Below are 15,124 nucleotides of genomic sequence, written 5' to 3' on the forward strand. Positions count from 1 at the left end.
CTGCCCTCCCACGATGTAGTGGCAGCAACCACTGGATTAAGTACACACCCACCACCCTCCTTGCATGGGCCTTCCATTTCCATCCTTTGCTGCCGCATGATGTGCTATGAAGTGGAGCTCGGCAGATGCATTTGTATCCCTTTCCTGCTGGACCGGAGAGTCAAATCTGCAGTGTTCTGCCTCTACATTTCCCTCTTCCATGTATTTGAACGTGACTTCCATGGCTCCCCATTCCATCACTAAAGCGACACTGGTGACAGCAGGGAGGAAGTGTGCGTGTATGTCTGGGTTTAACGGTGCTCTTGTCAAGGTAGCAGGCGCAGATTCAGAGCCCCCAAGCAGCATGCAATGGTATTCTGCATTACTGGGTTTTTTTTTTTTTACCACGAATCACTGCTTTGCTATGGAAAACCAATGTATGAACAACCATCCTATGGCAAAGTGAATATGGCATCTGCAGTGCTAGCATTGCATAGAACAAGGTTGTGGAAACTCTGTAATTTGATGTTGACAAGGAAAGGAGATGCAAATTATCAGTGGGCATGTTTGGATTGGGGATCCCAGCAACCACAGAATTTAAAACAGGGGGAGAGGGTACTTTGAGATCTCAGCACAACTCTGTAGAACAGGCTTCCTCAAACTCTGCCCTCCATATGTTTTTGGCCTACAACTCCCATGATCCCTAGCTAGCAGGACCAGTGGTCAGGGATGATGGGAATCGTAGTGTCAAAACATCTGGAGGGCTGAGGTTGAGGAAGCCTGCTGTAGAATCCATGCAATGGGACCACTTGGTGCAAACCACATTGCAAGGTTTTGTACGTCCACCAGCTGTGGTATAGAAATCCTGTGTCCATGCGCTGTTTTCAGTGGTGAGAGTTTGTCTTCCATGATTCACATGCCATCCCCACAACAGCTAGTCTCCTAGAACTATAGTATTCTGGAAGCTGCCATCTCCTGAGAATGAGCCTAGCAAGCATACTATGGTCTCCAGGCTGGCACCTCTCCTCATATTTGTGACTTAAGTGTGTAGCAGTGATGTCTTGCACAGAAAGGCATCAGTATTAGCTTTCAAAGAGCTGCTAGTAGTCAGTTTACCTTGACCAATTAAGTCCTCTTTGTCTTGGGCCCACCAGGCTGATAAAACACTTCTCTCTCTTTCAAGATTTGCCAAAGAGGCCCTACCCTACTAAAAAGCTAATATCATTTCAAGGGGGAATGTCTGTGAAGGAGCAGATCAAGGCTGTCTTCTTTCTTTAGAGACAGGTCTTCCAAGTATGGCTTTTGTTGCACTTCGATTGTTTTTAGATAGTACAAATTCACTCATTCAACAGAGATTATGTATATAAAATGCAATCAGATTCACTCGTTCAGCAGAGATTATGTATATAAAATACAATCAGAATCTTATCAGGTCCTTGACTGTTCTGAATTTTAAGGAAACAGGAAATAAATTCAGGCTCCTCGCAACAATTTGTCACTGCCCCTAGGATTTGCTGAAGCAGAAACACCCTCCCATGCTCCATGGTTGGTGTGTTGGACAGTGTGTGTAGGATTGCATCCCAAAATCATCCACATATAGGAGCTGGGAGAAAATCCAGGAGGGTTTTCTGCCCTGTTCCATCTGATGTGCAACTTGATCTGTCCTCTGTAAGTGTCCTTGAGAGTTCTCATCGGATTTTTATTTATTTATCTGTAATCTTGAACCTTTCATGCACTTATCAGGCTGGGAAGTGGAAGGACCCCCAGCTTCTCGCTCCCTACTTTCACAATCCACTCCCCTTCCGTGCCGTTTTAAAATTTGCTGTCGAGATGCATTTGTTGTTATGAAATTCCTAATTCACTTCACAATAACAAATGCATGTGCTTGGAATGAGCTTACCATCTCACTCAGATTCACATTGATGTGGCTACACATGCTGAAAAGCCACAACTCACCACGCCAGACTACTTGTGCCTTTCATTTCCCCCCAACCTGGTGCCTCCAGATGTTTTGAATTAAAACTCATTAGCCCCAGCCAGGAGTTGTAGTCCAAAACACATTTGTGGCTGGCAGGACAGGGCTGTGTTGCTCCCAGACACTGCACTTCACTGCCAGTTACTGAGAAGAGGAGCAGTAAGGCGTGTGTGTGCGTGTGGTGTGGGTTGCAGCATCAGGAACATCTGCATCCACACTGAGCTCCCCTGCCGCCTTGTCCCTCCCTCTTGCAGCTGCAACTGCCAAACACATCTGGAGGGGAGCAGGTTTGGCTGCATTTGACCCACTGGCTTCTCCTCCTCCCCTTTCCCATTTCCTCAGTGAAATAACCTGTTGTTATCAATTCATATATTTGCAAACTGCTTAATAGTAAATCAGTTTCTAAGCAGTTTACAAAATAACAAATGACAGCATGTATATATATATAACAAACAACGAACCTGGAAAAACTAGTATTGTACAATACAAAACGACAACACAGTGCCATATAAAACAAAATCTACCCAAAGCAAAAACCCAGCAGCGCGTTTTGGAAAAAAATCTTAAGAGTCAGGGACTGCTTCTCTCTTCAGCCTCCCTCTTGCCATTTTCACTTTGTGATTGGCAGCTGTGTGTGTTAAGGGTTAGGAAGATGAATGTGATTTTTTTAAAATGGGAAGTTTTCAAGCAGCTTGTGGGGGGCAGGTCTCACCTTAAAAGTTGGGCATCATAAAAGTGTCTTCAATTCACCCCACCCCACGCCACCCCAAGGAACTAGACTTTTTCACAGGAAAGTATACATACTCTGCTTACTTACAACTATGTATGACTCGTTTTATATATTGGTATATATTTTTTCTAGGCAATACTTTTCCATTTATTATGCCTCTAATAATAATAATAATAATAATAATAATAATAATAATAATAATAATAAATGATCCTGTTGCCCTGACCTTCCATGTTAATATCTCTGCACAGCAATCATGATGGCAGATAGATTTAGCCCATTTTCCTTTAAGAGAGGAACATGGCAAAACGCCTTCACATTCTTTTCTTACTGTAGGTCTGCTGGCTCATGAGCCAACATCCTGTAACAGCTAATTTTTAAGAGAGGAGCGGGGTGGGACATTGCCACTAGGTTACACCTAACCTAATGTTCTTCAGGGGAAACCTTGCACTGAGATATTAAAAACCACCAACTGAATCAAGAGGTCACTCATGTCATGTGAAATATCTTGCCCGGTAAATGGACCAGGGCAATTCAACTACTGGTGTGTGTAGAGCTTCATGGGAAGAACTTAGCTTGAGAAACTTGTTTTGGATGCCAGGGGCATGGGAAGTTGTAAATAAAGGTATGGCATCTGAGCATATGCAGAGTGCCTTTCCCTTAGCACTCAGTGACTTCCCTCTCCCACTATATATATTTGGATTCTAGATCAAAAGGTTCAGCTTCCCCACAGCTTAAACTATGGTGAACTTCATCTCACTCGCACAACCATTGCTCAATTTCTGGTTCTGTATGGATATTTAACTTCTCTGCAGCCTGATACTGAAGCTGCCCTGTCCTGTTTGATGCCCCCAAAGACCACTGTGCTTCTTTGGTGCTTGGTAGCTGTTGTAGATTAAATGAATCAAAAGATGGTGTTGTGCATGTAATCTCAACCATTAAGAAACTTAAAATGAGTTTACCTAGCTATGTGGTCCAATTTTAACTAGTCTTATATTTACTTTATTGTGGCTTTATTATTACTTGCTGGATATATAAAATGTTTACTAGTATAATCTCTCCCTTGCCCCCTTGCTCCTGTTGTCACTTTCCATTACTTCTAAGTTTGCTCCCCATTCTGTTTTTCGTAGCCTCTTTCCTGTCCTCTGGCTCTCATACACTAAGATGGAGTCTGTCAATGGGGTCAGGAAACCCAGACAACTTGGTTAGCCACGTGTGTGTGTGTGTGTGTGTGTGTTTGTGTGTGTGTGTGTGTGTGTGTGTGTGTGTGTGTGTGTGTGTGAAGAGAGATTGGGTTATGAGGCCTGAAGAGCAGCTGCTTCCTGTGCTGGCTGCCTGCAACAGCTGAGATAGGAAGCAGTTCTTGCAGGTCGTGAGGCTGGTGGGAGGATGAATGAAGCTACAGCCTAGGAAAGGCAGCTGCTGTTGAGAGTGATGTGATCTCTATAGGCAGGGAGCCGGGGAGCGACTGCAGTAGAACCGACTCTGTGTGCCGCAGCCGTAATGGGAACTCAGGCCAAGTCTTCCCCCAGAGGAATTGACATGAGCACAGCAGGGTCTTTCAGTATCTCCCCCTCTCTTAAGCCTGAGCAGGTGTGCATGCCTTGTGGTCTTGAGGTACTCCTGATTTCTGTACCAGAAAAAAACCTGCTCTCTTGTTTAAAACTGGGAGCAAGCACTCGCTAGATCAGAGTTGCACAGATTTGCTGGATAAATTTTGCCCTTTCTAGAAGTGGCAAGGACTGGGATTTCTAAAGCGTTCCTCCAGTTCATAGGGGCATCCAGTTTTTGCTATCCTCCACCCTGTTTTGCTGGTCACCAATCTAAATGGTTGCAGGCATCTCTCTCTCTCTGAATGGCATGATGCCCATATGCACTTCTGGGGGGAATTTGTGCAAAATACGTGTGTTGCTGCTTCATTGCACTGGTGTAGATGCTTTGCCAGGCCATTAAGGTTGTCTGCTTAGCTCCCTGTGCTGCTGTGTTTGCCTCCTATACAGCAAATGTGTGGAAGACAGTTGTATATTCAGTGCACAGCAGCCCTGAACAATTTGCCATTCCCAAACAAACGCAGCCCCCCAGCTCTGCATGCTGCCTGCCATTTTCTTCACAATCCCGTTTTTACTATCCTAGGCAAACAGCGAGAGCAGGAATTTTACTGTCTCCCTAGTTGGTGGCTTTCAAAACCTGTGCTGCTCTGCTTATAGCAAATCTGTATATAGCTCATAACTTCCTACTTTTGTGCATTTGAAGCTTAAGACCTCTGCCCTAAATAAAAGTGTGTGCGTGTGAAAATCTTAGGAATTATTGTGCATTTAGAGTTGGCATGTTATGTTCTCAAATAGCTCAGCTGGAAAGCATGAGACTCTTAGTTTCAGGGTCATGGGTTCGAGCTCCGTGTTGGGCAAAAGATTCCAGCATTGCAAGGGGTTTGACTAGATGACTCTTGTGGTCCCTTCCAACTCTTATGTTTCTATGAATTCAGGAATGTTGCTCTCCTAAGCTAGCTCCAGGTTTTTATGTGCAGGAAGGAGGCTGGCAGTAGAGTCTTCCAGTCCTATTTTGTTATCAGACATATGGGGAAAACTAAGAAAAAAATTTTTGAGTGTTGAAAGTGTTTCCCCTTGCAATTGTATCATCATAGCCAGCTTCATTTCCAAGTCTAACACTGATGATTATGGCCACACACACACACACCACCACCACCACCACCACCATACATAGCCCAGTACAACAATTTTATTAAGTGACCTCAAAGTACCAAACATGGAAGCTGAATAGAATTCAATGGTTGTTAAAAATGGGAATTTGTTTAAAAGATGAGATTGAAGTTACTTGGTCAAAGTGATCACAGTAGTGATTAATCACTGATGCCTATCTTTAAGGGAGCATGCCATTTAATATTGTATGTGTATTCATTTGCCATGTAAGCTTTGTTTACTTCCTGAAGTTAACTTTTGATTTTAAAACGTTGAGAAAAGCAATTAGTAGATGGTCACCCACCATACCTTATGATAAAGATAATGGTGTTTTTGCTTCAAATGGAAACAAAACGTGTCTCAGTACAGTATGTGAATTTGAAATGAAGGTGTCCTTTCCCCCTCTCTGCCCCCAGGCCTGTTCATGATGCTGTGGAAAACGATCACCTGGAAATTGTCCGATTACTACTTTCGTATGGTGCTGATCCAACGCTTGCAACGTACTCTGGTCGAACGATTGTGAAAATGACACACAGCGAACTAATGGAAACGTTTCTAACAGGTGTGCAACATTATTACTTTGTTTCTTTGTTTATGGAAGTCATCGGTCAGACTGCTGACCAGGGCAAGACAGTTGAATCCCAGAAAAGCCAATTCTGGTATAACTGCAGTGGCTACCAATTAGTTTCTGGGTTCAGTTCAAAGTGCTTGTTTTTACTCAAGATCCCAGTACCCAAATTGCTGCTTCTCTGTGGAGGAACTTACCTGGGCCTGTGTTTGACATTTGAGGCAAACCTCTGAGGGAGCTGTGGAGGGTGTCTGCATGGGAACAGGCCTTTTCATTGGTGGCTCCCGGCTTGTGGAATGCTATCATAAGGGAGGCCTGCCTGATGCTGTCAATATCCATTTTGAGATGCCAGGCAAAAACATTTCTATTCACTCAAGCTTTTGCCTCTTAATATGGAGGGTATTAGGTATATCTCTCTTTTTTGCTCATCTTAGTGGATTGAGTTCATCTGCCACATACATGGTGTGCTCTTTAGGTTTTTATTTCTGCTTTGTTTTAATGTTTGCTTTGCGATGTGAGTCTCTTTGGGTCATTTTTTTGGTGAAAAACACAACTAATAAATGCAACAGGTAAATAAATAATTTTCTACCAAAGTCGATGACTCATCTTAGGGAACAGCAATACGAACTCAGGCTGTAAAATTTAGTCCGTTAATTGGCTAGTTTAGAACAGAAATACAGGTCTTTTAGGACTTCAGAAGCACTGTTATGAAAACATAACCACTATGTTATATAATAATATGCCATTGGATTTAGGCTGCAACCATCAATACATTTATGAGAGAGCAAGACCCAGGATTGTGCTGTTAGTTGCATTAAAAGATGCAATATCAACAGCTTGGTCTTGCTAGTAGGTCAAAGGGTCTTTCCCACCCATCTGGCAAAAGTGGTGAGGGTAAAATTACAATCCTTTGGGGCTCTGGTGGGATGAAATGCAAAACTCAGGGGAGTTTACAGCAAGAAGGCAGAGATTTACTATGGTCCATATGCGTCTTTTCCTTCCTGCCTATCAAAGCTTCATGCAGCTGGGAGTATTTGAACCATTTTCTACAGAGCATCCCAGCTCACTGTAATAGGCTTTGTTTCCTTTCCTTTTTTAAAAAATAAAATAAAATCCTGCCTATTTCAAAATGTTACTTCCAAGGGTTACTTTTGAGGCAGTTAAGAATTAAAACAAAACAAAATAATAAAACCTAATCAAAACCAGCAATAATAAATAAATAAATAACAAGCAGTATAAAATCAAAGAAAAGCAGGCCTGGAGCAATAAAACAAGGTACAAGCAGAAGGAATTGATACTCTGAAAGGTCAAATCAGATGCTGTTCAAAAGCCTAAGGAACATGACTTGATATTGCCTGGTACCTAAAAGATAATAAGGAAGGTGTTAAGCACATGTGCTGGGGAGTGACTTGCAAAGTTTGGGCACAGCCACTGAAAAGGTCCCCTCTCTGGTAGCTACTCCTCTAACCTCAGAATAATGTAGGGATGTCTGGAAAAGTGTCTCTGAGTTCATATAGAGCACATGTAATCTATAGCAAGATTAATCTAAGGTCATTGTAGCCTCTGTGTTCAGAGTCTGTTTTAGGAGTGTGCCAAATGAGAATGCCGAGGACAGGAATGGAAAAGGACAGAAGAGATAAGTAGGTGGAAACAGGAGAAGGGTTTTAGAAAGGAAGTAAGATGAGAGATAGTGTCTCATTTGGGCATCTGTAGTGGTCTGATCAATAAAACAGATTACATTGTATTCGAGAGCTTTGCAAAAGCAAAACTTCTTGGAATATGAATATTGTGATGCTTTATGACAAGATTGTCTGCAAAACTTGCCGACATTTTGTTTTGACTAAATTTGTTGTTATTGTTGCTGCCCCTAGAGTACTTAACTGACCTGCAAGGTCGAAGTGTCGATGACCCTGGCTTGTCCTGGGACTTCTATGGCAGCTCTGTGTGCGGTGAGCAAACATTCCTTTTTTGTATTATGCATGGGTTTTTTCGTGCGGGTGGGTGTATAGGAGGTGCAGGTGGAAAGCCACGCAAGATGCACATTTTACTGTATGTTTCACGCTGGTTCTCATTTCTTTTTTTCTTTTTCTTTTAAATAGAGCCAAAGGGGGAAACAGGTTTTGACATCCTATCTAATCCACCTGGCTCAAGTGATGAGGATGAAGATGGTCTTAGTGACATCTTTGAGTTTGAATTTTCAGATGTACCTCTGTTGCCATGCTATAACATCCAAGTGTCTCTTTCTCAAGGGTAAGGAAATGGAGATAGTATAAATATTTGAGGTAGTTGTGAAGTCTTGTGATTTTCATGTAGCCTCTCCAAATGGGCTTTGTGATTCTTTTGTCATTGGTTTTGGTGGAAAGGGGATTTGGCTTGCACTTTTTATTTATATTCAGCTTCTGAACGGGTACAATCCACCCACATTGCATTGTGCATCGCTCCTGATGATTTTGTATGTCTGTATCTGCATGGATTGTGTGCTGATTTAGAGCTACATGCAGAACAAAATCCACTCCTGTATTTCAAACTGTTATTAAATGTCCCCATTCCTGTCAACTGGCTACTTAAGAGTTTTCACGTTTTTGCAAGGTCCAAGTAAAGTATACAGCATTGACTGCCTGACGAAGAGCTCTTTCTCATCAATATTACAAAAAAAGGGAATGTGGCCAGTTACGCAAATAATTACTGACATAATTGAAATGTCTGAAGCCTTTGTGCCATCTTACTGGTAATTTGAACTTCTTTCTTTACTTTGTTCTACAGACCACGGAATTGGTTGCTGCTTTCCGACGCAGCAAAGAGGCTGAAAATGTCGCCCCGGATATTTCGTAGCAGTTTCCCAAGCGTGGAAGTTGTCAGCATCATGGAGGCGGAATTTTTCAAACAGGTATCTTTGAGTCAGCTGTTCTCTTGCCAAAAGGATCTAGAAGCTTTCAACCCGGAAGGCAAGGAAATGCTGGACTTAGTGGAATATACAAGTGAGATACAGACTTTGCTGGGAGCTTCACTCGAGTGGTTGCATCCAGATGAGGATATGGATCATTGGTGAACTTCCAGGCCGCTTTAATGTACAGTTCTCTGTAAAGTTATGTCTTTATGTATATGTGTTAATGCCACCATTTCTGTAAATAAAGGACACTGTTAAATAAGATACCTTTCCTTTATATACATATTATAAATATATAAATAAATTCCAGATGGGTGGACTTTTGGAAGATTTCTTTGTCTTTTTTTTTTTTAGAGATGTCATTCAGTTTTTACAAATTGTTATATAATATTCCTTTAAATGCACACAAACTTTGGTATAATTTTTTTTTTACTTGGGACTTTTTTTTAAATAAAGGAAGTGGTTTTGCTTCACACAAGGCTTTGGTTTCACAGGAGATGCCTGTGACAGGCAGTGTGATCAAAGTCATATGGTTGTCTTGGGAGACTGTATTGGGTAAGGCACTTCATAAAATTTTCATTTTTGTTTACAAAGTTGCCTGCTTTGGCCAGGTAAACCCTATTGAATATAATTCAATGGACTGTAATATAAATTTAAAACATATCCATGCGCATCAGCTAGTTGTGTGAACTTTTATATCTTAATTTAAAAGATGTGAAATTTAGTTTTCACAAGGCAAACTGGATTGTTTATATATATATATGTATGTTTAAACATTTGATGCTCTTTATTTAAAAGAAGACTTTGAACTATTTTTTCTGTATCTTGTAAAATATTGAAAACTAACATATGTTGAGGTTAAAACTGTACAGAAGCTAAATCTTTTCTGAATTGTGTGTTTATGTTTGAGATCCGTGTTTTAACTTTGTAAGTAAATTCTTCTGCCTTTGTATTTATATTTTACAAAAAAACCCTTAAAGGCAATAAAACTGTTGAAAACTATATTGATGTAACTTGGTTTTGTGCATGACCCTCTAGTGAACTAGGGGCCCTATCCAACCCCAGCTGGCACCCATGCCTTCATAGGAGTAGAGCTGCACCAGAAATTTCCCCTATCTCCCTAGCTGCTCCTTATGGTACAGGTTTGTCTTCTAAAAACACCTTGCCATCATTTTAAATAGAGCAGAACTGGGCAGTGTTGCAGTTTCAAAACTGCTGGTGGTCACAGTGCAGTGACAGAAGGAGAGGTACCTTTTAGCCTTTGTTGTCAGAAGGCAACAGCGGAGACAGGAAGTGCTGACCCCAGTGCCACGCTGCCAGGGCTGGAGTCAGATGCAGGTCAGCAATAAAGGAAGCAGATCTCTGTTGTCAGTGAAGTTTTTTAACTATTCAAGGAAATGAACATACACTCAGCCTAGTGGCCTCAGCAGCACTTCCCAACAGGCCTTGCCCCTACAGAGCAGTTGCCAGGACTGAAGGTCCTCGTCTTCCACACCTCTCTAAGCCTCCTCCTCTCCTGGATGTTTCCCAAGCAGCCTCAAAACTGTCTGCACACCTCTGGCTTCCGTTCAGCTCTTTGCATTGCTCTGGGAGTTCTTGGAGGCCAAGGGGGAGGGGAGCTTTTGGCAGCAGAAGCCTCTGAGCGGCAGCCCTTCCCCAGCTAGTTGCTTGCAGGGTTGCCTTCCTAAATGGTACAGGTTATTGAGGATGGAAACATGTGCTTCTCTGTTTTACAATGTACTAATTCAGGATAAACTTAACGGGAAACCTTACCTGGATTATTGGGTATTTCTATTGAAGCAGGGCTTGAGTTAAGAAAACCACGCAATTGGCTGTAGACTAGTCCCAGTGACTTTGCTGTATTTATTTCAGATTACTGTATGGCTTGGTTGCTGCTGTGTTAGAGCAGAGGTAGCCATTGTGTTGCTCTCCAGATCATAGAATTGTAGCATAGGAGCCAACCCCTAGGGGCTTTGGAGGGCTTTGCCCCCCACAAAATATTTGAGGGGCACAGCCCCCCAAAATTGATGGGCATTGTCATTCAAATGGTGAGCATGCACTGTGTCATATGATTCTGTGAGGTAGGGCTTACTTAGGCCTCCCCCAATATTTTATTTAAGTTGGCACCCCTGAATTGTAGAGCTGGAAGGAACCCCAAGGGTCATTTAGTTCCAACACCATGCGGTGCAGAAATAAATGTGAACTACAACCCCCATAACCCCCAGCCCGGCTGGTCAGTGGTAGGGGGCTATGTGTGAGTTCACACCATTGGGAGGGCACCACATTGACTATCTGACCTAGAGTATTATTTTTCTACAACTTAGTATGCAATTACAGAAGCAGCGGTTCGAATCCGCTCTACAGGGTGAGCTCCCGTTGCTCTGTCCCAGCTCCTGCCAACCTAGGAATTTGAAAGCACACTGGTGCAAGTAGATAAGTAGGTGGTTCTTCTTTGGCAATCATTCATAGCCGAGTAAGATTGTCTTCCATAAACACTGTCTTAACAATGAGTCTGCAAGTGACTGTGGAGGCCAATTCTGGATCCACACGTCCTTCCACAGTGGGGACTGCATTTTCTGGGCGGGAGTTGATTACGGTGTGGATTTGCCAAGCGTGCCTTCCTCTTAGCATGTTTCTCCCTTGCATCCTGAGTTTGAGTGCCTTCAAAGCCCATGACACCTTTGGTAAAAGCTGTTCTCCAATTGGAGCACTCGCAAGCCAGTGTTTTCCAGTTGTCAGTGTTTATACTACTTTTTTTTAGATTTACCACTGCAGTGGGAAGGTAAATAGCGTTTCTGTGCGCTTTGGCTTCCATCACGGTATCCCGTTGCGCCAGAAGCAGTTTAGTCTTGTTGGCCATATGACCCGGAAAGCTGTCTGTGGAGAAACACTGGCTCCCTTGGCCTAAAGCGAGATGAGCGCTGCACCCCATAGTCACCTTTGACTGGACTTAACCATCCAGACCTTTACCCTTTACCTTTTTTAACCTACGCAATTGTAGGAGCATTGTAGAAGATTAGCTACGGAGAATGTCGAGCAGCAGTAATGAGAAAGGAAGAAATTGCAGAATGCCCAGGTATTTCCTATGGCAAGAACCACCCACAATCACTGCATTAGGTATGAACCACAGTTCTGCCACTAAATAGATTTTCCTTTTGTTGTCACATTAATTTGCAACTCATTAATTGTGAGAGAACTGAGGTGCTGTGCTGATGCAAATTTGCATATTCATGAGTAACTTATTAAACAAACAAGATCTCCCTGGCCTTAGGAAGTGCCCAAAGTAATGCTTCACAGTACATCACACAGCCTTGGATGGTTCATTCTCTCTTTATTATGTTAATAGATGCATCTGGTTTAAAGAAAAAAAGTAAATAACCTGTGATTTAAAAATTCAGAATCATTTAAACAATCCAGTTGACATGACTGACCATAGCTTCCCAAAATGTGTACACATTCCTAGTCATCCTCAGAATTAATTTGAAGGTGGGATATAAATACCTACATTAAATAATTAAGTGAATGAATGAATAAATAATGCACATAGTAAAATAGTTGTGTGTGCGTTCTTCATGCATGGCATACATGCATTGCTCATCTTATTTCATATACGCAGCTGATCTCCACGTAGAAAAACTATAGGATATCCATACAGAAGAAAGGATCATTATGTGAGGCGGTCCTTCAGGGAATAAGCATATCTGCTTTTCTTTTTCTTTAAAGGCACACAGAAAAATGGTCTTTCATTAAGGTTTGTACTGATCTTGTACAAATCAGGGAAACAAGGTAAGAAGGGGAAAAGGCAGAAGGGAAGTACAATAGCAGCACATGGAGACAGAGAATATACATCTCTTGCCATGTGCACAGGAAGGTGCTGAGGTGTCCCTTGAGTCTAGCCCAGGGTTCAGCAACCTTTTTCTGTCCACTGTCCCTCAGACCATGTGGTGGGCCAGACTATATTTTTTTGGGGGGAAGGGAACGAATTCCTATGCCCCACAAATAACCCAGAGATGCATTTTAAATAAAAGGACACATTCTACTCATGTAAAAACACGCTGATTCCCAGACTGAGAAGGAGATTAGGCCATATCCGTCCCTGGGCCTTAGCTTGCCTGTTCTAGCTGATGCTTTCCTTGGCAAAAGCATTGAGCATACCACTAACACAGAGTACCGCCAAAGGGGAAAATGGGACTTCCAGGATTGCAAAATAATCATTTTGGCCACCAAAACAGCTCTTTGAATCTGATGCTCTAAACAGAAAGATATCCCAGGTTTACAAAGAGAAGGCTCACTGAAGAACATAGTACTACTTTAGGACCAAAATTGTACTACTTTAGGATGCCCCCCACAAAAAACAAGTGAACCAAATGGCCATTATTAATCTTCACAGCAACTCTAATAATCTTTATTGCTCAGCTGGTTTAATTTAATAGGCCCCAATGTATTTGGAATGCCATTTTGGGGTGGATAAACTTTGAAATTCAAATCTAGGGTCGTTAATTTTATAGATTCAGTGGGAAAATGTTCTGCAGTCTTCTGAACTGGAGTAGTTAATTGCAAAGTCCAGTGGTTGTGTAGATAGTAAGTTGTACATACCAGTAGTTTGTTTTCTAATAAATTCTACATTAATATTGTAGGATCTGAAAGCATTTCAAGAGAGAAGGAGAGAGAAAAAGAGTGCAGTATTCTGAAGCCCCACAAATTTCAGGGGCGTATTTATCAGCCCACCAGACCCTGACAGAAAATTGAATTCAGGTTGCAAGAGTTCAGATTTAAAATTGTCCCCGTGTCTGATTAATTGAGATAAAGTTATATGGTCACAAAGTCTTTCCAATAGTTACAACTACTGCTTTTTAAATTGTGGGACTCGAGTGTCTAGTCCAGGCATGTCCAACAGGTAGATTGTGATCTACCAGTAGATCAATGGACGTCTATGGTAGATCACTGGTAGATCACTGGCTCCCCCCAAAGAACCTGAACAACTGTGGCTCCCCTTAAAAAAGCTCAACATTTTACCTCCTCCCTGAAAAAACTCAACAACTTTGACCTGAACCCCAAAAAAGGAGGTAGATCACTGCCAGTTTTTAACTCTATGAGTAGATTGCAGTCTCTTGGGAGTTGGCCACCTCTGGTCTAGTTCATAAGTAGTTGTTGTTTAGTCGTTTAGTCGTGTCTGACTCTTCATGACCCCATGGGCCAGAGCACGCCAGGCACTCCTGTCTTCCACTGCCTCCCGCAGCTGGGTCAAACTCATGTTCGTAGCTTTGAGAACACTGTCCAACCATCTAGTCCTCTGTCGTCCCCTTTTCCTTGTGCCCTCCATCTTTCCCAGGGAGTCTTCTCTTCTCATGAGGTGGCCAAAGTATTGGAGCCTCAGCTTCAGGATCTGTCCTTCCAGAGAGCACTCAGGGCTGATTTCCTTAAGAATGGATAGGTTTGATCTTCTTGCAGTCCATGGGACTCTCAAGAGTCTCCTCCAGCACCATAACTCAAAAGCATCAATTCTTCGGCGATCAGCCTTCTTTATGGTCCAGCTCTCACTTCCATACATCACTACTGGGAAAACCATGGCTTTAACTATACGGATCTTTGTTGACAAGGTGATGTCTCTGCTTTTTAAGATGCTTTCTATAAGTATATAAGTATATACGGTAAGTCCATAAGTATATAAGGATTAAAACCCTAATGAACTACCCACTGCACATTCCGTTTTAGGACCTGGAGTTTGACGCTAAGGGTCAGGGCAAGATACAGTGCAGGAGATCCAATATCATAAGTCCTGGGGCCCCGAAACTGGACCAAGTGCCCATTTCTGAGCAGAGAGAGGGTTATCCTTTCCCCTGCACCAATTTGAAAAACTTAAAAGCTAATTATTAGCCACAGAGTGGAGAAAAGGATTCCCTCTTCTACGGCAAAGCTTCAAGGGAGCTTTATTTTATTTTAAAAGGTATACACCACCCTTTGTCAGAACTGAGAAAATGCTGCAGCAGGAAAAGCACCACAGCCCTGGTTGAAATATCTCTGGTCCCCCTACCTCAATCCCTGGCTGGAGCTGTTTTTAAGTGTTGGGATACTAGGTTATCCAAGCATGGATCTCCCCCAACATGCCAGCTAAGGCCCACAGTTATTCAAGAGGGCCCAGTCCCAAGTCATAATCTGTTTGGCGTCTCTTCAAATTATCTTGTAGCTATTTCTCTTTGAACCTGGACCCAAGCAGGAACAGGGCTGCTAAGCATTCTTTTCATCCTTCCCAGCCCACAGAAGGCACCTTGCAAAACTCCTCTCA

At 42.5% G+C, this 15,124-nt stretch overlaps 1 protein-coding gene across 8 annotated transcripts in view; it reads left to right on the forward strand.

Moving 5' to 3' along the window:
* Positions 1–9,840, forward strand: part of BCOR (BCL6 corepressor) — an 87,924-nt gene extending 78,084 nt beyond the window's left edge. For all 8 annotated transcript variants that reach the window (XM_082219935.1, XM_082219932.1, XM_082219938.1 and 5 more), the window contains 4 exons: positions 5,800–5,945; positions 7,823–7,900; positions 8,051–8,201; positions 8,715–9,840. In XM_082219935.1, coding sequence (XP_082076061.1) covers positions 5,800–5,945; positions 7,823–7,900; positions 8,051–8,201; positions 8,715–9,000 — 661 coding nt within the window. In that variant the 3' untranslated portion in view covers positions 9,001–9,840. The remainder of the gene's footprint in view (positions 1–5,799; positions 5,946–7,822; positions 7,901–8,050; positions 8,202–8,714) is intronic.
* The last annotated feature ends 5,284 nt before the right edge of the window (positions 9,841–15,124 follow it).

This window comes from Podarcis vaucheri (genome assembly GCF_965113315.1).
Source record: "Podarcis vaucheri genome assembly, chromosome: 4".
In the NCBI taxonomy this organism is placed as follows: domain Eukaryota; kingdom Metazoa; phylum Chordata; class Lepidosauria; order Squamata; family Lacertidae; genus Podarcis; species Podarcis vaucheri.